Genomic DNA, 23048 nt, shown 5'->3' with positions numbered 1-23048 from the left:
GATGTTCTGTTTGAAGAATTCTGAAAAAGTTCGGTAACTGCTTTTTTTTAGACGCCAAACAAAACTAAACATTTTTCTATTTTAGTCACATCTTCTAATTTGCATTGTAATTTTCATAAAAAGAAGGGAAGTAAACAACATTGAGTCAGGATTCTTACTCTGTAATAATTTCTATCAGTAATAAATATGTTTATCTTCAGTTCTTGGTTTAATTGCATATTATTTCAAAATGTTTTTGCATTCAAGGTGTGCATTTAGCAACCTGCTATACAAATTCAGCTTGTAGATATTAAATGTCATTTTAGCAGAAGTTAAATAGCTTTTCCCCCAGTTTCCAATGAGGCAAAAATATTTTAATGTGTTGCCACTATTATTGTTACAAAATAAGATTAAACTTCTTTGGAGTCCAAAAATGAGATTAATTTTACCTTTTTTTTTTTCTTAAAAGCAGATTATATTGATATGAACAATAGCTTTGCCCTTTGAAATGATTGGATTTTCTTTTGGAAATGATTACAAAGTACACTGAACCCGGACCTTTTAGGACTCCTGGTGCCCACGAGAGGTCTCCATTGTATATACCAGCATGTTGTCACCAGCCTTTTACTGTCTATGTTTTGGGGAGAAATGACCTATTCTGTAGAATATCAAAAAGCATGTTGCATTGAGCTCAGTTATTATAATGAATTTCAACTAGATAGAACTAACCACAGCAGAACTTCTAATCCCTTGTTTAAAGATGTTCACATGCAACTTGTTCCACCTTAATTTGTGTGCTTTCCTGTACTATTATAATTTCAGGAAATTTTCAATTTCTTCATTTCCCTTCTAGCATCATAAGTTGGAGATTAAAAATATTTGTGAATCTAACAATTCCATGGCTAAAAGGGAAATTATAAGTGGAATATAAATACAAGGAGGAACTGCCTTTATGGCATATGGCATAAATTTTAAATAATAATAATATTAATAATCTTCAGTTGTGTATAGTGGGTCTGGGGCTCAGATGCCCAGAGGGACCAACCTAGTGACAGAGAAGCAGCAGGTGGAAGGTGGCATGGGACCGCAGGACTCAGGCAGTTTGGAACATGCCTGTCTCTTCAACAGTGACCACTCTGGCCCACCAGGTCCTTTACTTGTAGGAATGGGGCTCACTGTTGCTAAACCCAAGAAAATTATAAAAGAAATCTACAGTCTTAACTAGTAAGATATTTATGTACAAACTGAGTTTGGTTAGTAGGTTGGTAGCTTTCTAATGTAGAAATATTTTGAACATGTGCATCTAAACCTAAGAAATTGGCAACAAAAGAAAAAGCTACTTAATTCCGGATTATTCAAATAGAGTAATATTTTGCTCTATCCTGGCTCTCCCATTTATATTAGGATGATAATAAATATAATATTTCTCAATTTCAAAGTTAGCTGTATCATTCATTCACAAACACCTCATTTAGTTATTGTTCTTCGTTAGACAGTATACAGAATAAATTAAAACAATGTAGCATGGGAGAGTGAATCAAAACCATAATATATGTTTTAAGTGCTATGATAACATTAAGTGTAAATTAAACGGAGGATAATGGTAGTTTAAAAGCTTCTTTTTAAATACTTATTTTTAACCACATTCAGTTCTCAGTAAATTCTGTCTTCATATGCAAGGTTTTTGGAAATATCAATATAGTTCCTCAGATATTTTCCCCCATTTGTTTAAAAAAAACTGAAGGGAGATTATCTTATATAATATTTTCTGAAGTGTATTTTAATTTGTAGCAAGTTTGCACAAATGTTTCTTGTCAAATCATCTATTTAAAAAACTTACTAATAGGATTTAAAACATCCATTCATTTTGATATTATCATTTTGCATCTCTCAATTTCTTTTTCTCTGACTTAAGATCTACCATCTGAGTGTGCTTTCATTAGTTTACTCAATCCAGAAAGGACACTTATAAATTGCTTGTTTCACAAGTTGTCTTTTTTTAAAAGAGAGGTGTATCATTGTGATCACATGCTGGCCACGCTGTAACCACAGATCTGCTTCATCTTCTTAAAGGTACGTAGAGAATACAGGAAGTTCTTCAGAGCTAATGCTGGAAAGAAAATCTATGAGTTTACGCTTCAGAGAATTGTAAGTTGACACTTTATATGTATGGCTAATTAACCTTATTGGATTAAGAACTTGCTAATACCAACTCAGTAAACTCAGTAAATTGTGAATTTTTTTAAGTGACAGTGTCTTTTTTGGTAACGATTTTAAATTATAACTGAACAGAGTTAATTATCTTTTGTATCATTCCCCATGCCCCAAATTCAGTAGAATTGTGTCAGAAAGATGTAGGTGCCTATACATGATTCATAAAATTGTCATCTTCTTTGACAGAAAAAACTTGGAGGAAAGTGATTCATCAGGAAAGTCAGACTCTTTCTCTGTTAAACCTCAAGAGCTGCAACAGGGCAAACAAGTTAGGGGTAAAGGAAAGCAAGGCTGGGTGAGGCTGGATCCTGCCCTTTGCTTCTAGAGAAGTGAATGCAGTGGGGAAAAGAGTGCAAACACTGGGACTGGCCTGCATTGCTGCTTAAGATTTGTTACTTTAGCAAGTTATTTAGCTTCTGCAAACTTTGTTTGGTCATCTGTAAAATGGGTATAATAATAGCAGTAACCTCCAAGCTGTTATGAGGATTGAAATGGAGTAATGCTATGAAGCTCTTACAATGCCTGGCATGTTATGAACAGATGCTCCTCCACTTAACGATGGAGGACTCCCATTAATTCATCATATATTGAAAATATGATATAGATAATACACTGAGTACGCCAAACCTACCAAACATAGCCTAGCAGCACACCCCACTGAGGGGTTTTAGTTGTGCACCCTCCTGATTGCACGGCTGACTGGATGCCGTGCTCACTACTGTTGCCCAGCATCTCGAGAAACTTGAGCCACGTGTCACTAGTCCAGAAAAAGACCAGAACTCAAAGAATAGTTGCTACTGAATCTACATTGCTTTTGCATCATTGGTAAAGTTTAAAAAAAAAACACACACACACAAGCTGAACCTTTGCTAGGTTGGGGACCATGTGTTCTCTATAGCAGTGCTGTCCACCGGGACTTTCTGCAGTGATGAACATGTTCTATAACTTTGAGATACATAAAGTATCTGCTTGCCACATGAGGTTATGGAGCATTTGAAATGTGGTAGTGTGACTAGGAACCCAATTTTTTATCTTATTTTATTTGAATTTCCAAAAATTTTAATATAAATAGCCACACATACCTAGTACCTACTTATTTGACAGTATAGCTCCATAGTGTTGGCTGATGTTAACACTAGTGTTCGTGTGACTGTTTGAGTTAGTTTTCTTTTCTATTAGCCATTTGGTAGAGCTCAGATTTCTCTGCTTGATATGAAAGAATGGACTAGAGACTTCCCAGAGGAGTTACAAAGTTCTATGAGCTAAAACTTGATAAATTCTACTGAAGACTGAGGTTCATTTGATCATAGAGCATGTAAAACAGTGTCTTTTCTGAAATATTTTCCTCATCTGGTATCTTCTCTCAAACCCAACACAGGTACAAAAATACTTCTTGGAAATGAAAACTAAGATGCCTTCTTTATCGCCAATAGACAAGAATTGGCCATCCAGACCTTATCTATTCTTGGATTCCACTCACAAGGAACTAAAAAGAATTTTCCACTTGTGGAGGGTAAAAAATGTCATGATTGCATTTCTTCAGAGATTTATTATATATTTCGAGTGTTTGACAGCTGTTATGTAAAATCAAATTTTTTTAATATTTATTTTTTAGTTTTTGGTGGACATAATATCTTTATTTTATATTTATATGGTGCTGAGGATCGAACCCAGTGCCTCATGCATACTAGATGAGCACTCTACCACTGAGCCACAACCCTAGCCCCTAAAATCAAATTTTTAACACATTCTTCCTTTGCCTCAGAGGGACTTATTTGAGGACTTTGGTATTCTTGAACTTTGCATTCGCTGTACTTGACTTTCTGGGGGCTCCCTCAGCAGCCGAGGCAAAGCCTGTGAGGTCTCCTCTCGGCCATGGTTAGAGGAGCAAAAGGTTGTACCAACTTTTTGTTCTAGGTTTCAGTTGCTTTCAAGTGGTCCAGTTTGTGTTTTTCTCTTCCTATGAAAAGATATTACAGGAAATAGAAACTATGAAATTTTAATGTCTTCAAACAAGATAGTTAAATCCTACAGTTGTATGAGTTTATCAGATCTGTTGAATACATACAATCCACTTATGAACACAACACTTGGATTGACTGGAAAAAGGCATTGAAGTCCCTAAAAGACAAGATGTCCTCTACCTAAAATAAAGAGAAGCTGAAAATCTATTTTATATTGCCTTATATCTTAGTACTCTAATTTCATAGGAAAGCACAACGTGCAATTTAGGTGTTGGGGTACATGGAGTACTTGTTATAGATGTTGACTTTATTTCAGAAACTTGGTTTAACCAGGTATGTGGAATGCTAAATATATGCAATTATCAGATGTAATAAAATCATTAGGTGGAAGAGTTTATATTTAGTCAAGGAATCATGGGTGGATATATTTTCTAGGCAGCTCTTTCCTGCCTAGCAGTGTAGGCCTTGTCCTTTATGTAAAAGAATCACATGTGTATAGAGTAACATTATTGCTAATTAGCCTGACAGGTGGGACTTGCTCAACATATGGAACTGAATTATGAGTTCTGTTCTGTAATAGAGATTCAACAACTTCTCAGTTGTTCATCTCCCCGATTGAGTGTAACATAGAAATTATTTTCAGAAAGAACAACAGGGAGCTACTAATGCAGGGGTCTGCCCTTCCCTCCCAACCCCATCCTGACCTACCTGGGACAGGAGATGGGAGTTGAGAAGCCTGTTTCCTCCTGAAGGGAGCCTTCCTGTGGGAAGAATTGGAAGCAATGCTAATGTTTTTGCATGAAGTTATTTCAGCGGTGGTATTCAACCCCTCACCTCCAACTGAATGTCTTGGAACATTCATCTTAAAAGTTTGTCCCTGCTTCTCTGGCCATCCCAGTCTCCTTTCATTGTGTCCCTAGGGTCAGGATGAAGGGGGACTTCTCAAGTGTCCATGCACATTGTAAAGTGGAAGTAGAAGGATTTGTTCTGGTGTTTTTCAAACTATACATCATAGCATATTTGTGGATCTTGAAATCAATTTAATAGCTTACTACCAGGGTTTTTAAATAATATAAGTAGAGAATAGAAAATAGCAGAGTACACAACATGCAGAATTAAATATTGTTTTGCGAAGCTTTTTCGTCATCCTCTGTGTATGTAAATGTGTGCACTGGGTTGTGAGGTCCAGATTTTTTTTTGCTTTGTGTCTCTGTTAAAGAATTGAGCCTCAGGACCGGAATCCTTAGGGACTGACATCACAGCAGGATGAGTCTGCCCCTCACAGGGCACATGCCAGTTGGGCCCTGGTGGGTTTTGAAGAAGCATTCCACATTCTACAAGAAAAATAATAGCCTTTGTACTTTTCCAAAACCAACTTCTTAAAAATCAGGAAGGAAAAATGTTTTGGCCTCTTAAAATGAATGTTTTTTTCACTTTCACTTTTATTCTTATTGCTATTAAATTAACTTAGCATATTTAAGAAAAAGTAAAAGTTCATTTATATAAGTGATGTTTTCTTTTTTGTTGTTTTTCTCCTCGTATCTCACAGTGTAAAAAATACAGGGACCAATTCACAGACCAGCAGAAACTTATTTATGAAGAGAAACTAGAAGCCAGTGAGCTCTTCAAGGATAAGAAGGCTTTATACCCATCTAGGTATTCTGGTTTTGCTTTACCCATAAAAATCAATATTTTAAAACTTGTTCTCCAATACATATGAAGGTCTTTTCTAGTGAAGTTTTGATTTCAGTACTAGGTGAACAATTATTAATTATGTGTATAATTTTCTAATCAGCTGGATGTGAGTGCACATAAACACACTTAAGCGATAGTTTCCACAGTATTCTTTGATGAAATGAGATTACAGGTGGTTTTACTCTGTTGACATTAGCCTGCATACTTTACTGAATAATTGGAAGTCATATAAAATAAAAATATATAGGCTATTAAGATAAACTTGCATTTAAATTCCTATTTTCAGATTTCTCTTTGCAATATGTTGTAAATACCATCCCAATCTTCCTGCCCTAACAAGCCAGGTCAGAAACTCATTCATAAGATCAACAAAAGTGAAACAGTGTGTTAGTCTCTGGGTGTTGCATAAGCATGGGTTTGTGGTGTCCTTCGGTCAGCTAACTCATCGGTCATGACTTCAGTAGCCTGTGCAGCAAGTTCAGCTGCTTTATTATCAACACCACATACTCAGAAAAAGAAGGAACACAATTGCAAGTTTGGCAAGTGAAGTCCTTGGTGAAGACTGCTTATCTGGTTATTTGTATATATCCTGCACCCATCATTTCCCCCCACAATTACTAATTTCATCTGGCACTTATAAAAAAGTACTTGTATAATTTCAAGCCAAAAATCTTCTAACTTGTTTTAGTAACAACTTGTTAACTTCTCCTAAAGACTGACTTAGAAATAAAAAAACATTTTTATTCTAAATACTCACATGTATTTCATATACTGTCTCCATCTTCATGCCTATTTGAAAGCTCTTCATATATATATTAGTTATAGATGAACACACAGTATCTTATTTATTTTTATGTGGTGCTGAGGATCAAACCCAGTGCCTTGTACATGCAAGGCAAGCACTGTACCACTGAGCCCCAGCCCCAGCCCCGAAAGCTCTTCTTTTTAAAGGACTAAATGAATGCAAGTTGCCGGTCTCATTGGCTTTAAATATTTTAAGTTGCACAGCTTCCTTGTTAGCTGATGTGGCTGTTCCAACTGGTACTTACTCCCTTACGTCCAACATAGTGCCTGAATCCGGAGTCGTCCCAAGTGCCTGCTCTGTGAAGCCTGCTTCAACAGAAAAACTGTCTGGATGCTTTCTCCGGCAACTAATGCCATTCAACTTTCCTTTTATACCCTTAGAGTCACCTTCTTAATGAACATTCCCTGTAGATGACTCTTAGAAACTGGAGGCCAGAGAGTACATTTTTGAGGAGGCAAACTAGCAGGCTCTTAGCACTTTTCATTATTTAAAACATGCTTGAATAGGAACACACCAAAAAAAGTTCACTTCAAGCCAAGTTCTTTTTGGGTAGTTTTTGTCAGTTTTCAGGGACGGTGGTGGTGCTCTCACACCACAAGCAGTGGGAGACATGGAATAATTAGCCCTCCCACCTCTCTGTGAAACAGCAGCTCCTATGGGCGTTGGCCTTTCATATCCCAGGAGCTGTGAAGCACTGGCCACCTACGTGGATTTTTCTTCCCTGATCCTCCACCCACGATGCAAGCATTTAAAGTTGTGTGTGCACGCTGCCAGAATTGAATAGCTCAAAATGAAGCTGGTAGATCTCTTGAAGCTGCAGTTTTTTCCTTGGTGTCTTTGAAGAAACTGCCCTAAGAGAGTCACCCCAGTCTTTAGGGAAATTGACATCTTAGTGACACATGCAGGGTTATACCTTTGCCAGAGTAATTTGTTTGAAAGAAAACTGCTCTGATTCTGAATGTGGGTCTTGGCCACTCTGACCACTTGGAGGCACATCCTCGGCATCTCAGCTGGCCTTCCTTTCATACCTTGCCTATTTAAAACCAGAGCTACATGGTGTACTAAGTGCTGTGTAGTGATTACGCCAAATCCATTCTTCCCCAGAAGCCTTATTGATTTTCTTCTTCTCTGTGAGAAAATGAAATTTCTCTTTAGAGAGGGTGATAGGAATGATTTCAGTTCTTTTTTCAGTGCCACATATTATTTAAAGGCATTAGTAAAGCTTCTGTGGGCAGCTGTTAACTTTATATTAACAGATTAGAAGAAATTGCCTTTTCCTTCACACGAGGCCATGTACTTGAGTCTGGCCCTCGTTGTTAGTGATTTCTATCTTGATTGTTCCATGAGATAAGATTTTTATCAAAATCCTACCTACCAAATGCCGTGATCACATCTAAAATATATTTGAAACAGGTTTTAAGTTTTCATTTTCAACTTAACGTTTAGGACAGGTGCAAGTGAAATATACAAAATAAATTGATATTACTTTTCATGAAGTTGTCAGGTACTCCTTAGAAGTAACTGACTTGTTTCCTTTTGCCCACAGTACTTCCATTGAAACCATTTCTAACATGCAGGAATTGTTTCTTCTTAGTGTTGGGCAACCATTCCAAGGAGCTTACCTGGAAATCAACAAGAACCCTAAGTACAAGAAACTCAAAGATTCCATTGAAGAAAAGATCATCATTGCTGAAGTTGTGAACAAAATTAACCGTGCAAATGGGAAGGTAAAAATGCTAACCTTGAAGAATTGAGAGGCCCCCAAGACAGTCTTCCTTAGTTTTCTGAATGTTAAAATTTACATCTTGCCTGGCGTGGTGGTACACGCTTGTAATCCCAGTAGCTCAGGAGGCTGAGAAGGAGAATTGTGAGTTGAAAGCCAGCCTCAGCAATCGCCAGGCACTAAGCAACTCAGTAAGACCCTGTCTCTAAATAATATTCAAAATAGGGCTGGTGATGTGGTTCAGTGGTTGAGTGCCCCTGAGTACTCAATCCCTAGTAACCCCCCAGAATATTTACATCTCATATTCTCAGTGGAGTTAACTTGAGGGGATTTCACCTCACCTTTAGGCTTAGGCAAAATTTTGCTTACTCTCTGAAATTTCTATGAATTTAAGTATGTTATTTATGTCCTTTGACCTATTCTCAGTTTACATAGATATGCTTCCTGAAAGATGATGAAATAAAATGTTCATTTCTGCAAATAACTAATGCTTTGAACTCATGGACCATTTGGGGGTGTTTGTGTTCACTGGTTTTACATCTCTTTTGGTTTTGTTTTAGAGTACATCCCGAATTTTCCTCTTAACAAATAATAATCTCCTTCTCGCTGATCAAAAGTCTGGACAAATCAAGTCAGAGGTTCCCCTGGTGGATGTGACCAAGGTATCGATGAGCTCACAAAATGACGGCTTCTTCGCTGTCCACCTCAAGGAGGTAAAAGTTCACCTAATGACTTAACGAGAGTGTTTCTCTGTTTGTCCAATTTCTCAGCCATGGATTTAAAATTTTCCCCATCAGACTAGTACTATTGCCTGATGTCCTCCCTACTGATTTACAAATTTTGGCTATGTTAACTCCTGTATAAAATCTCATGTTCGGTTTTTCAATAATTGAATAAGGTTAGTCACTTTTATTGATTTGCTCACTTGATGTTTTAAATTATGTCTCTTCCTGTTCTTTATTCTGCATACCAACTTACATATGTCTTCTTGTTCATTTTTGATTTGTTGTTTTTTTATCAAAGGACAGAACAGCATTAAAACCATTGCCTAATAATTTTGACCTAAAGGTTTTCTAATGTTCATACTTTCTGCTTAACCAGGACCTCCTAGCTTGAAAGGAATGGTTAAGTGTAGTAGCTGGACTTGTTCTCATTAACTGTGATGCCTGTCGCCATGTCATTTAACTTTCATGAGCCATCTCAATTTTTCTTATCTTTAAAATGGGGATAATAATTTCCCTACTTCATTGCATTACTATGAAGATTAAGTGATACTGTATGTAAAGTGCTTAGCACAGTACCTCTCATGTATAATATCATTACTAAATACACAAATGTCAACAAATGTTAATCATATTTAAGGTTATGCATCTAGGTAATATAGTGACACTGACCGACTCCTAACAGAAAAACCCCAAAGCTTACCTTAGCCTGTTTTCCCCACCATACATTTTAACATAAAGGGGGTGTTTTGAGTCACAGGACAGTGATTATCAACCTCAAGTACACATTAAAGCAGAGTGGTACTCTAAGAAATGCTGACTTTCAGACCATACCCTCAGAATGAAACATAAGCATCCTATTTTGGGAAAGTTCCCCCAGATGATTCTCTTGTGCAGCTTAGGTTGAAAGCTGCAACTGTAGGATATTTGTTGCAAGTGTTATTGTTGTTATTTTTTTTTTCAACCAAATCACTGAGGAGTTTTTTAAATAGCTTTTTCAGATTGAGTCATAAGCTAGGTCAATGCTCCTTGATCCTGAATGTGCAGACCCACCACCCAGGGATCTTGCTGTGGACTCTTATTCAGCGGCTGCTGTAGCAGAGCTGAGATCCTGCTTCTCTAACAAGCTCCCACATGATTTGGACGCTCCTGCTGGTCTGTCAACCAGCTTTGGTAGCAAGGAGTCAGATAACCTTACTCAAGTGCCCTGGTCAGTTGGAAGAAGTACGGCTCTTGTCCTTACTGTTTACATTGGGGAAATGGACTCCCCTGTGTGAAGTTTTAAGGAGACTGTAAATAGGTTTTCAGCCAACCCTGTAAACATTTTCCTCCTCAGCTGTCTTTAATTATCTCTGACTCTTGGCTTGTCCTTTCAGGGCTCAGAAGCAGCTAGTAAAGGAGACTTTCTCTTCAGTAGTGACCACCTGATTGAAATGGCCACCAAGCTGTATCGCACAACTCTCAGCCAAACCAAACAGAAGCTCAATATTGAAATTTCTGATGAGTATGTTCATATATTGTTTAATGCACCTTTTTGCTTTTAGTTTTATAATTTTAGTTCAGCTCTTTGATCTCATTCATTAGTACAGCAGCTACTTATGTACCCAGTATGTGTCTAGTATTCGTTCTGGTTAAAGGACAGGCAGTGGATGGCACTGTCCAAGTCCCTACCTCAGGTACCTGACATTCTAGTGGGAAAGAAGAAGATACCCAAATAAGATAATAAGTAGGTGGCAGGGTTTGGGCCAGTAATGGGTGCTTGTAGTAGAGGGAAAAAAACAATAGTCAGAGGGTATTCTTCTTAACAAGAAGGTCAGGGAGTCCTCTTTGATTCTGTGACTCCAGAAAGGAAGCGAGCTGGGCAGCAATCTCAAGAGAGACTTTACAGTGCAGAGCAGCTACTGGTACAAAGGCCCTGAGATGGGAACAAACTTTGTAGCAGAGCAGAAGATAGGAAGACCCTGAAGAGAAAAACATAGCCTACACATGTAGATCTTGGTATCTGAGCTAAGTTGAGACTTTATTAAGGATGATGAGAAACCATTATTTGGTATTGAGCAAGGGTGTGGCAGGATCTGATTTATTTTCAAAGATGGCTTTGGTTGCAGTGTGGACAGTAACTACTGGGAGGCAGGGATGGAAGCAGGACTCTGAGCTGTCTAGTGCAAGGGTGATGTGCCTTAAGCTAGAGTGAGATGGTGAGAAATAGCCAGCTTCTGAGCGTAATTTGAAGAAAAACAAAGTGTATTAACAGATTGGGTGCTAGGCATTAGGCATTTGTTGCAGAAGTAGATATTGAGGGATGAGGGGTTTAGAAGTGGCCAGGGAGATTCTGAATGGTTAGATTTGAGATGACTTTTTTTTATATACATTGGTAACTAGAGTTGGAGTAAAGGCCTTCCATGTTAACAAGGGGGTATTAGTGCAAAGACTGGTGTAAATTTAAAACTTGCTTTTTCTTCATTTCACATTTGTGTTCAAATTGTAAAGGCTAATTATTTGCATATAGGATGGGACATCCCGCCATATATTAAATATACACATGTGAGGTGTTTGAATGAATTTGAGTGACTAAATTGATTAATACTTAACTGATTATTTGTTATCAATAATAACAATTATTAATAATATTAATAATTCACCAACAACTTATATACTTCTTTGCATATGTTAGAAAGATTAGATAACATAGGAAGATTTTTTTTTTCTTTTCTTTTCTTTTTTAGTACCAGACATTGAACTCAGGAGCACTCAACCACTGAACCACATCCCCAGCCCTATTTGGTATCTTATGAGACAGGGTCTCATTGAGTTACTTAGCATCTCACTTTTGCTGAGTCTGGCTTTGAACTCACGATCCTCCTGCCTCAGCCTCCTGCACCTTTGGATTACAGGCATGCACCACTGTGCCCTGCTGAAGATTTTATTTTATAATTCAAAGTTTTTCATGCTGGGGATGTAGCACAGTGTCAGGGTACTTGCCTGAGACTTATGAGGCCCTGGGTTCAATCCCAATACAAAAAAAAAAAAAAAAAATTCAAGAGTTTTGCAGTTTTTTAAAAGAAGTTTTTGTTTTGTTTTGTTTTGTTTTTGTTTAAAATAAATTTATACCTATCTCAGCCCCTTAGTGAATCACACTCTCAGTGATGTTAGGATTTATGGTATCTTTAGCTCATCCTCAGTTCTCCCTGAACACTAGGGATATTAATGGGGTAGGAGATGGAGCTTTATGGGTACACTACACTGGGAATGGATGTTTGGACTACATAACTTGTTACTTTCTTATAAAAACAAAATAAAGAATATTAGGGGAAAAAAGATAACGGCAGATTAAATTCCAATTTAATTAAAATTTTAACCTGTCAGGGCATGTTAGAGCTTTTAACTCCCTTTGATAGAGGTTTTTCATAATTTGGGATTCTGGGCTTGGTAGCTCCTGCCATTTCCTGCTCATCATGAGATCATATTTATTTCAAAGATTGATATATTCCCCCTCGATACATGGATGAAGCAGTCTCATAGTTGCCCATGGCATTAATAGGGTTATCTGTACAGAGGCAAGAAATCACAACTAATCCAGACTTCAAAGGATGGTACTTTTAAGTACTTCCTGTATTGATATTCTAAGAACACTACTCTTAAAGAATGTTAAGGAAAATGTGCTATGAAAGAAATGTTCTCTGGTGAAAATTGAAAAGCAATCTTACCATACGACTTCTTAGAACCTCTGAAATCTAGTTGCACACTTTGACTCTCTGGAGGGGCTTTGGAAGATGGAATGTACTGTGTTTCCCAAATGTAGTCAACCACTGAAGCCCTCTGGTGGATCTCCTGGGCTGTGTGCAGAGGCGCATCACTCAGGAAATGCTTTCGAGATGAGTTCACTTCTGGGCATCAGGGACTCTGCCTGTCAGAGAGGCGTATGGTATTCTGATGGTATAGCATGGCCACGTGAAGACCACAGATACATGACAACATTGTCACTCCTCTCCTCTGGTTCCTAATGATTGGGTGTTCTGATAAAAGTAAAGCAGCTGATGGAAGAAGTTTCCAGTGCAGCTCTTTCAAAACCCTGGGAGCTCCTTGGTCAGGGATGCCTGGGTCTGTGTTTTCAGCTGACAGTGACTTTACTCCGTTTCCTTACCAGCTGCAGAGAAGCAGTGTCAAAAACAGCTTGCAGTTCAGTGACTAACCCCTTCCTCGTCACATCGTTTTTGGAAGGAGAAGTAGTGATTCTAACAAGCCCAGTTTCTGTAGTCATTATAGATAAACTGAACATTGGTTTTCAGGAAGGCAGTCCAATCTTAGTGCAGTTTTTAACTTGCCCAGGTAGAAATGAGAATTTAATTCATTGAGAGACTCAACTGCTTTATATGATTCCTAATTCTTTTTTTAAAAAAAATTTTAAAATTTTTTATTTTGGTTGTAGATGGACACATACCTTTATTTTATTTATTTATTTTTATATGGTGCTGAGGATCGAACCCAGTGCCTCACACATGCTGGGCAAGTGCTGTACCACTAAGCCACAACCCCAACCCCAGATTCCTAATTCTTAAACTCACAAACGGTTTAGTTGGTAAACATTGCATTTTGAGGATAACCTGCAGGTGTACAGAATTTCTAAAAATGAAGTCCTGAATATAGTGAAAACAACAGTGAATTTGTTCTACCAAATATTTTAAATATATGTATCATTTAATATATTAAATCCAAACAACTAGTCTATGTTGTTTTTACTTTGAAATTCTAACTTGTATTAATGCTGCAAAATAATGCATTCCATGTAACTGTTTGCTGGAACATGATTTTCAGTTTTGTCCTCTTTGAAATGGAGATGAATAGTAGTCATCGCCTCCTTAGATTGTGTTACAGCTGAGTTAACACAAGTAAGTGGCCAGGAACAGTATACATGGTCCCCAACACTTTTGAGCTGTTGATATTTCTAATATGAATCTTGGTCATGAGCTATGAACATGGAGATGTAAATGTAAGTTAAATTCAATAGGAAAAGAAGGTCCTACACATTGAACACACCACATATGATCGTTGAAAATAAAAATGAAAAATATTTGATTTTTGAAGCATATGAATTTTTATTGAATTTTTTGAACATTTTTTTTCTTTGAGGCACATGAATAAAAGCATACAGGCCAGAAACATATCTCAGATAGGAAAACGTGGAACTACAGCTCTTCTTTCAGTCCTTTCAAGTTGAAAAGAAACAACCCATTTGAAAGGCCAGCATGCTATCCTTGTAAAGCAACTGATGAATTAGAAGCTTTCGTGTCATTTAGCTCCAGAAATGATGTTTGCAAAACACAGCCTCTTCAGACCACAAAACTAAGTTGACATATCCAAATGAAATTGTTCAGGCCCTTGCTACTGCTATGGGTGGCCATGAGGAGTGATCTGCCAAATACCTGTTACTCACTTAGTAATGTGCCAGCAACCCAGAAAAACTGTTCCCTGAGAACAGAGAAAACATTGCTATGGGATATTGATGTGGTAGAGAGAAAAGTCAATGGTTTTGAGATGGGAAGACCTGGTCCAGCTGTGCTACTCTAATGCGGTCCCTGAGAGCAGGACCCTCATTTTATACAGCTGGCTGTCCTTCACAATGCTAGGTGCAAACAACAAACTTGTAGACAGTCACTTGTCCCTGGCTGGTCTGCAGAAGGAAGGATTTGAACTAGAATATGTTTTTTTAATGTATCACATATACCACTGGTGGGGTAGGAGGTAGTTTTGGGTGTACAGTAATGGATTTTTAATGTTTTAAAATTTAAAATTTAAATTTTTGTGTGTGTGTGTGTGTATGGTTTTTGTTTGTTTGTTTGGGGGGGGTACCAGGGATTGAACCCATGGGCACTTAACCACTGAGCCTCTTCCCCAGCCCTTTCCATTTTTTGAGACAGGATCTTGCTAAGTTGTTGAGGCTGTATTTGAACTTGTGACCCTCCTGCCTCAGCCTCTTGAATTACTGGGATTACAAGCATGTGCCACCATTCCCGGCTTTTATATAAATATTTTAATGATTATTAAATGACAGATCATAGTGACATGGCTTTATCATTCTATAGTCACTATTACTTTGTAATAGTTTTAGCTATAAATAAATATTAACATAGTGTACATGTGCAAATATGACAAAAATTGTGCAGGAAATATATGCACACCCAGTGTTTGGAGAGGGTCTCAAGGCTCCTTCCTGTTCTGAAATTCTCAGTTTCATTTCTCAGTTTGTTGATAATTTAATCGGACCCCTCCCCAGTTTATATTTTTGCCAGAAGCAAGACAGAGATAGAACATGTTGGTCTTTCTTTTTGAAACATGGAAATAATTATTCTCAGCTCTTCTTGCCTTGTTGGAATATGTTTAGTTAATGAGCTCCCACTTACTTAGGGCTGAATGGCTACTGGAAGTAAAAGACAGTAATACAATTCTGTGTTAAGTAAGAGGTGTTAATGAGAAGGGGTAATACTTGTCAAGATCAATATCCCATTAAAAAACAAAATCTAATGTTACTGTAATTACCATCTGTTTTGTATATACCTTAATTTGTTTGATTCTTTTCTCCTAGGTTCCTGGTACAGTTCAGGCAGGACAAAGTATGTGTGAAGTTCATTCAGGGCAGCCAGAAAAATGGGAGTGTCCCAACATGCAAACGAAAAAACAACCGTCTCCTTGAAGTTGCTGTCCCCTAACTGCCGCCTCCTCTCTCCGCTTTCATGGACTCCTTGTAATAGTGCAATTTTGTTTTGTTTTGTTTTGTTTGGGGTTCATTGTATGTTTGGGAACTGCCAAAGGCTAACTGTTAGAGTTCCTTGGCAAAATAAAAGTATTTGACTAATCAATTTTTATTATTGGAATAGTTTAACCCTTCACTACATATTCTGTCCTGGGGCAGGATTGTAGAAACTAACAGTGTCTGTTTCTAATGTCATATGTGTTTTCTCTTTAGTTACCATGTTAGATTTGTGTACCCCTAAATCAACGTATTATTCATAAATCATTAACCCATGTAAGTGTAGGAAACGGTCTTAAAAGATAGTACATTCATTTATCAAATATTTATTGAATGCCCACTCTATGCTGGGCACTGTGCTAAATGGTATAGAAACTTATTAGGAGTCTTTTTTACTTTTAAGGCTATTGCATTCTGGCTGGTTTGTGCTGGTTTAACAACAGCTGAGAAGGTTTCACAAGACTGGGACCAAAATAATAACTGCTAATGATGGACAGCATTAGTAGGATCCCTGTAACAGGATCACAAACAATACACACTTCAAAAAGGGCTGGTCCTAGAAGAAATATAAATATGACTGGGTGAAATCCCTCTCCATCTTTTTCTATTTGAAAAAAAGAAAACTGACATTTGAACAGGACATTTTATTTGTTTGGATCTCCTGTAATTACTTTTAACAGTAGAAGACAGAAGTCCTTATTTTAGAAAAAGTGACAGAAGGAGTCTGGTAAGACTGTTTCTGTTTCTGGTGAACATCATATAGGATCCTAGTATGTTAATATCTGCAGTGTTGTTTTCACTGGAATTTGAATAGCTATTTTCCCAGCTAACACATGAAGTTAGGCTGAAAGCCTCTTACAGAGTGGCAGACGTTCAGTATGATGTGCAATAAACATCCAAGATCTTTTTTGAAAGTTTTATTTATAGTATACATTTTTGTATGAGAGAGGTGGTTGGCACAGGGTGCATATTCTAGTCAAGGATCAAAAGTAAGTTGGTGTTAAATTGCGGGGCTTTTTTTTTTTTTTCCTCTCCTTTCAAATTTACGATAAGGATTCATTTTGGAAACTACGTTTTTAAACTTTGAAACCAAATTGTTTCTTATTTGGGAGGATAATGTACATATCTTGGTATCATGTTAAATAATAAAATTGTTCTAATTTGGTGCCACTTGCTGGATCACAACTGTATTTTTGTATTTCAAACTATTTTCGTATGTTGTGTGTCAAATGTATTGTCTCATAGAATGGCTTTACAATCCAAACATTATGTGTTCTCTGTGCTAACTGAATTTCACTAATCTTTTATAAACCAGAAACAGTCATCGAAAATATTTTCTAAGGATTTTCTTTTGATTTTTGTACTTCAAAAAAAAATTGCTCACATAAAGAAATTCTCAGGAGTCTTTGTGTTTATTGGTGCAGGTAAAGGATAAAATTGTTTTCATTCTTTTCCACTATGGACCTAAAGTGGTAGATTGATCATTCCTGTAATAGATGAATAGAAATTTGGGACCGAGAGTAGTTTTAATTTTATTTTTAAATAGGGAACACGTTTACATTGTTCAACATACCAGTTAGTGCAAAAAGGTGTAAAATACAAATTCTCCATCCAATCAGTCACCCATCTGCTCAGTTCCTGTCCCACCCCGCAAAAAGTTAAACTTGTTTTCAGTTGCTTTTACTACTTTTTGCAAATGCTTGCAAAGAAATAAGACTATAGACTTATCTTCCCCTGTGTTGGCAGACAAAAGCTGTTATGTGTTGCCTTGCTTTTCTCTCCCAGTGGAGGATCATGAAGAGATACTCGCTCTGGTTACCAAGGCAGTCCTCACTGGTATAGATGTGTTATAACTATTCACAGGTCCCTAGTTATCATCATTGGTAGCTTCCTGAAGGGAGCTTCAGGATGAAAGTCCTGAATGAAAGTCAGCATGGAAAAGACTTATGTTCTGTGGGTCTAAATTTTGTTAAATTTTCCCAGATATCTTATTTGCAGATTATTCATTGTGAGTTAGCCACAAGTAGTTACCACATATTTTCCAAAGTATTTTTTTCAATGGAGAAATCATATAATCTTAAACTGCATTGTTATGCAAGGATTTTAAAAAAATGTCCACAAAGAGATTTTAAGTGAGAATTTTATTTTAATAACTTTTGTCACTTATAGTTTTTGTCACTGAAATATCCAATAATTTGGGAGCATGGAGCTTATTCTACATGAGCTGTTGCCTTTACTTGGTGGGAAAAGTTGGCTGAAGTTCATCCAGAAGGCTTTCTGTGTACCAGGCTGCAAATGTGCCTTCCTATAGTTGTTAATACTTGGAATACATATAGTGAGGACCTCCTTTCTTTTCCATGGAGCAAGCGATTAAGGAAAATGTAATTGCTGAGGGCAATTATTTAGAGATTTTCAATTTAGAAGCAAGATATGAAACCTTGTTTCTGAATCCTGAAGTTAAAATTGACTGTACCACTTGTCCTTTTGGAATCCCTCACATTCCCCATAAAGGAGAGCAGTAGTAACTTGACCACACTAGAACTGCGGGGAGAGCAACCATGGCTGACCCCATAGAGCAGTGTTTCAATGAGTGTCAGCCTGGATCAAAACCATAGGGAAAGCCTGTTTTAAGAAAGAATATTTTAAAAGCAAATATCTGAGGCTGGTTCCTGGGCCATGTCCTATACCAGTGAATCAGGTATAGGGTCTGAAAATAGGCATTTTAAAGAAGATCACCAGGGCTTGCCCCATGTGTGAGGCCCTGGGTTCATTCACCAGCACTGCCAACAAAGAGGGATGGGGGATCTCCAGATGATGCACACATTAAAGTTTGAGAACCAGTAGGAAAAACAGAGTTACTTTTTTAGCTACACACAGAAGTCTAGTCTACACACTAATCTTAAAAGTCCTATGGTGATTCTGATTCTGCCCAAGTGGTAAGAACCACTGCCCTAGAGCTTCTTTCCAGCTGCCTGTGGCATTGTTGGCTGCATTTGCCGATACTGCTCCAACCCCATGCCCAATTAGTGGTTACTGGATACCCCAACCCCATGCCCAATTAGTGGTTACTGATCTCACTCTATATCAGTAGACAAGCGACTAATAACCCTTTATCAATGAATTTCTCTCAGTGTCATGCTATAGAGTTAAGGTACTGATGACACTCCAGAACTCTTGTGTATCTTGGTCTGGTCATACAGCCTGTCTTGTTCCAGGAATGGCTTAGGTTATGCAGCCCTGGGAGGGACCTCTTAGAGTAACTGGAGTTATAAGACCTGGTTACCCAGGACGTAGACTCCTGGATTAGTCTGGGAGTGACTAGGAATTACCCAGATCCAGAACCCTTGGAATGACTTAAGAGTTGATGTGCTGAGAAAAACGTAAATAGATAATGAATATCAAAAATCAGACTGGTAGTTGCCAGGGCGTACAGAGTGATTAGTGGAATTGCCCTTGACTTTGATTCTCAGCAACCACGGTACAAGGGAGGAATGTAGGAATAGTTCCTCTCTCACATACTGGTTAGTTTTGTATTTCACAATCTTGGACCCAGAACTCAGATGTTGAGACTTAAGCTCAAGTTTTGAATACCTTTGCTCACCGCCCCCAGAGATAATGGAGTGTCTCTAAAGGCAAAAAGCCAGGCCAAGAGTTCCGAGAATCACAAGCATATCCTCAGTATTAAGGGTTTGGCTGAAGTCTAAGAAAACGAACTGTTTTATTATCATATCATCTCAATTAATATGCTGAGAACTTGAGTTCATGTAATTGAGCATTATTATGATAATCAGAGCCTGATTTAAAATTCTTTTAGGCCAAATATAAAAGACAAGCACTTTTGTTTCATATCTATTAGTTTTCATACAATAGGTTGATACTTTCTAGGCTTGATGAAAGCTTCAAATAGAAATACTCTCTTTAAAAAGATGTGTGTTGCTGGGGGGGAGGGGATTTAGTAGATTCCATCATGTGCCTCTTCTGTTCTTCCACTAAGTTTTGACCAGTATGCATCAGGTTAAGAGCCTTCGTTTTTAAGCTGGGCATTGTTTCTCCATGAACACTACCTGCACTCATTCCCTAAAGCAATTTGTCACAGAACTGAGAGGGAAGAGAAGGAAGGGCAGTAGTCTTGTTCCTCTTTGCTCCTGTGAGAAAAATAACATTAAGTTTCCTTCATCGTTTGGAGATTTTCTGTTGGTTTCTTCGCCATCGTTAGAGGAGCTCTCTTTGCCTCTCGTTTTGATAATTCTGTCATGCTCTCTGGTTCTCAGGTTCTCACCAGCAAAACCCTAGGAAGCTTAGCCTTTCGTGAGCTGGCCCTTGCTGCAGGTCTCATCAGCTCCGTGTCAATAGCCACACAGGAGAAAATTGCTTTTGAAACTGGTTCCTCCAAATCTTGGAAAGTTTGCCTCATTCTCTTTGGTTTGAAGATCATTTTCAAAATCTGGAGTTAATCACAGTTCAGCAAAGCCACAATCTTCCTCATTAATTTTTCCCCTGGCATGGTGGCCAGATCCCCTCCGCCCAGTTCCATAAAATTCAACAAAAGTCTAACTTTATAACCAAGGAAAACAGTTTCAGCTTCTAAGTGTTTTAAGGAGGGAATAGGGAACTGAATCCAATTCCATGTCCACCCTATACCCTAGCAGTACTGAGAGAACAAGGATCTACTATTTACCTCATTTTCAACTCAATTTTTATTTTTTTCTTGTTCACCAGTTAACAAATCTGGCACTTTCTCTTTATACTTTTTTAAAAATAGCTATCCCAGAACAGCATTTTATTTATTTATTTGTGTTGTGTTGTGTTGTGTGTGTGTGTGTATGTTGCTGAGAATTGAACCTAAGTCTTTGTGCATGCAAGACAAGCATTCTACCAATTGAGCCACATCCCTAGCCTTTTATACTTTTAAATGATGTAGACATCAGAAATGTGCACGTAAAAGTGAACTCATCCACATAACTATTAGCACCCAGAACACACATTCCCAACACAGCACTCAGAAATCCTTTTCTCTGTCTCAGTTATAATCTCCCACAAAGATTACTTAAAGTTATATACAACTTTAAAAGGAGTCATACATGTAGTCTCCTGCCTGGCTTCTGTCAGTCAACATAAGTATGAGATTCATCCATTTGCTGCATATAGCTATGTGGTTTTTTGTTTGTGTTTTATTCTCCTGGCTGCATAGTAACTCATCATGTGGATAGACTACAATTTTGTGATCCATTTTTATTGTATGGCCATTTGGCTGTTGTACATTGAGCTGCAGCAAACATTCTTGTACACATCAGCTGGTGACTATGTACGCACACATTTCGGCTGAATGTATCCCTAGTAGTAGAAGTGCTGGATGGTAGGATAAATGTATGCTCAGCTCTAGTCAATTCCATCTACCTGACTTCCAAAGCAACCACCAGTTTATATGCCACTGGCAGTTGCTCTACATAATTGACAGACCTGGTATTATCAGTCTTTTCAATTTGGGTCCTTTTGGTAGATCTCAGCTTTAATCTGCATTTTGCTGCTGATGAATGAACTTGATCATCTTTCAATATCAGCCGTTTGGATATCATCTTTTATAAAGTGCCTGTTCTAGTATTTTACCAATTTTTCTGTTGTCTCCTTTCTTTTTGATCTGCAGTTCTGTGTTTTATAAGTGTTACCTTTATGTGTATGGTGTGTGTCTTCTCACAGTCTTTGGTTATCTTTTTATTTCTTACCAGTGTCTTGAGAAACAGAAATTCTATTTTAGTGTAGTCCAGTTTATCAGTTATTTCTTTTATTATTACTATGTTTTGTTTCCTCTTTAAGAAATATTTGTTCTCCCAAGCTTATGAAGATAATTGCCTGTGTTTACTTACAGAAGCCTTACTGTTTTACTTTTCACATTTAGATCCTCAGTCCAGCTGGAATTGATTTTTTTCTTTTTTCTTTTTTTAATGGTGTAGAAAGACAAGATTTGTTTCTTTTCCTTCATGTAGATATCCAGTGGATCCCACACCTGGTAGTGAAAGGCCAGCCTTGCCCCTCTGCAGTGTTTCTAGATTCTCTCTTCTATTACTTTGACCTTTGTGTCAACATTAAACTACATTAATTATATTGCTTTGCAGTATGTTGGCACAGCACTTTTAAAAATGAAATTCATTTAGCCATCCTAAGCTCTTGTGATAGGAAGCATTAAAACTAATAAGTGAACTAATTACATAAAACTAAATATTGTGTCAGTTATGTGTATGGGGAGTAGCAATAGGTTCATCAGAGTTCTAAAAATGTGAGCATCAAATAAGGCTTTTCCTTTAGCCACAGGAACCCGAGCATGTGAGTTTCTAATGGGATTATATGGGGAAAATATTAGATGTTTCCATGAAGTAAATTAACAACTTCTGATTCTTTGTGATATTTTTTATTTTCCATTGACTCATTGATTTCTACCCATATTACTAATCATTGTCATTTAAATTTTCCCTAAGATCTTCCTAAAATTACTATTTTTTATAAAAGCATGTGAACATTTTCTTTTGTTTATAGTCTTGCTGTTTTTCTCTCTTAGGTTTGGTTCCTTTAATAGTGAATAATGAGAATCTCAAGGGTTTTCTAATTCTTTGTTACAGTCGATTTTCTTGTGCAGTAATAATAGTTTATAGATGAAGCCAGGTGGTGCCAGAAGTAGAATCCAGGTCTTTCTTTGGCTTCTCTACTAATCTACTAATTTAAGTTAAAAAAAAAAAAAAAGATTCTTCTAAATTATGTCCCAGTAATCAATCACCCAGTTCATTCTCTTGTGTGCAGTTCTGAGCAAGATAAATTCAGAACTGCCTATTTAAGCGTCCTCAACTTTGCTGAAGTTGGAACTTAATTGACAGAAAAGAGCAATATCAAAAAAGCACATGCACTGTTTTTTTCTTCTTTTTTTTATAGTGTTAAAGGTATATATTCTATTTTTGGAAGATAAACTATAGACAAAAGCAAAAATATTTAACTTAATTTGTATAAGTTTGTGTCAATCTAAACAAATACTGAGGGAGAAGGATGGAGTTATAGAGGTATGGCATAGAAGAAAACAGAGGTTGTATTGTCTTCTGTTTTTTAGAAACTTAAAAATCATCTTTAGCTGCCTCCTACCTTCTTGGTTTATTTTAACAAATGTAATGGATATGATAATAATGTTGTTCTGTTGTCTCTTAACTCCTAACTT

The 23048-nt window shown here is 37.3% G+C and overlaps 1 protein-coding gene across 4 annotated transcripts in view; it reads left to right on the top strand.

The window, feature by feature from the left end:
• Myo1b (myosin IB) overlaps positions 1-17243 on the top strand; it is a 172214-nt gene extending 154971 nt beyond the window's left edge. For all 4 annotated transcript variants that reach the window (XM_027924982.3, XM_027924981.2, XM_027924984.3 and 1 more), the window contains 7 exons: positions 2053-2127; positions 3572-3706; positions 5707-5813; positions 8252-8384; positions 8941-9093; positions 10479-10606; positions 15686-17243. In XM_027924982.3, the coding sequence (XP_027780783.1) occupies positions 2053-2127; positions 3572-3706; positions 5707-5813; positions 8252-8384; positions 8941-9093; positions 10479-10606; positions 15686-15809 (855 nt within the window). In that variant the 3' untranslated portion in view covers positions 15810-17243. The remainder of the gene's footprint in view (positions 1-2052; positions 2128-3571; positions 3707-5706; positions 5814-8251; positions 8385-8940; positions 9094-10478; positions 10607-15685) is intronic.
• Positions 17244-23048: the final 5805 nt, after the last annotated feature.

This window comes from Marmota flaviventris, chromosome 11 (genome assembly GCF_047511675.1).
Source record: "Marmota flaviventris isolate mMarFla1 chromosome 11, mMarFla1.hap1, whole genome shotgun sequence".
Taxonomy (NCBI): Eukaryota; Metazoa; Chordata; class Mammalia; order Rodentia; family Sciuridae; genus Marmota; species Marmota flaviventris.
This window is presented reverse-complemented; position numbering and strand designations above follow the sequence as displayed.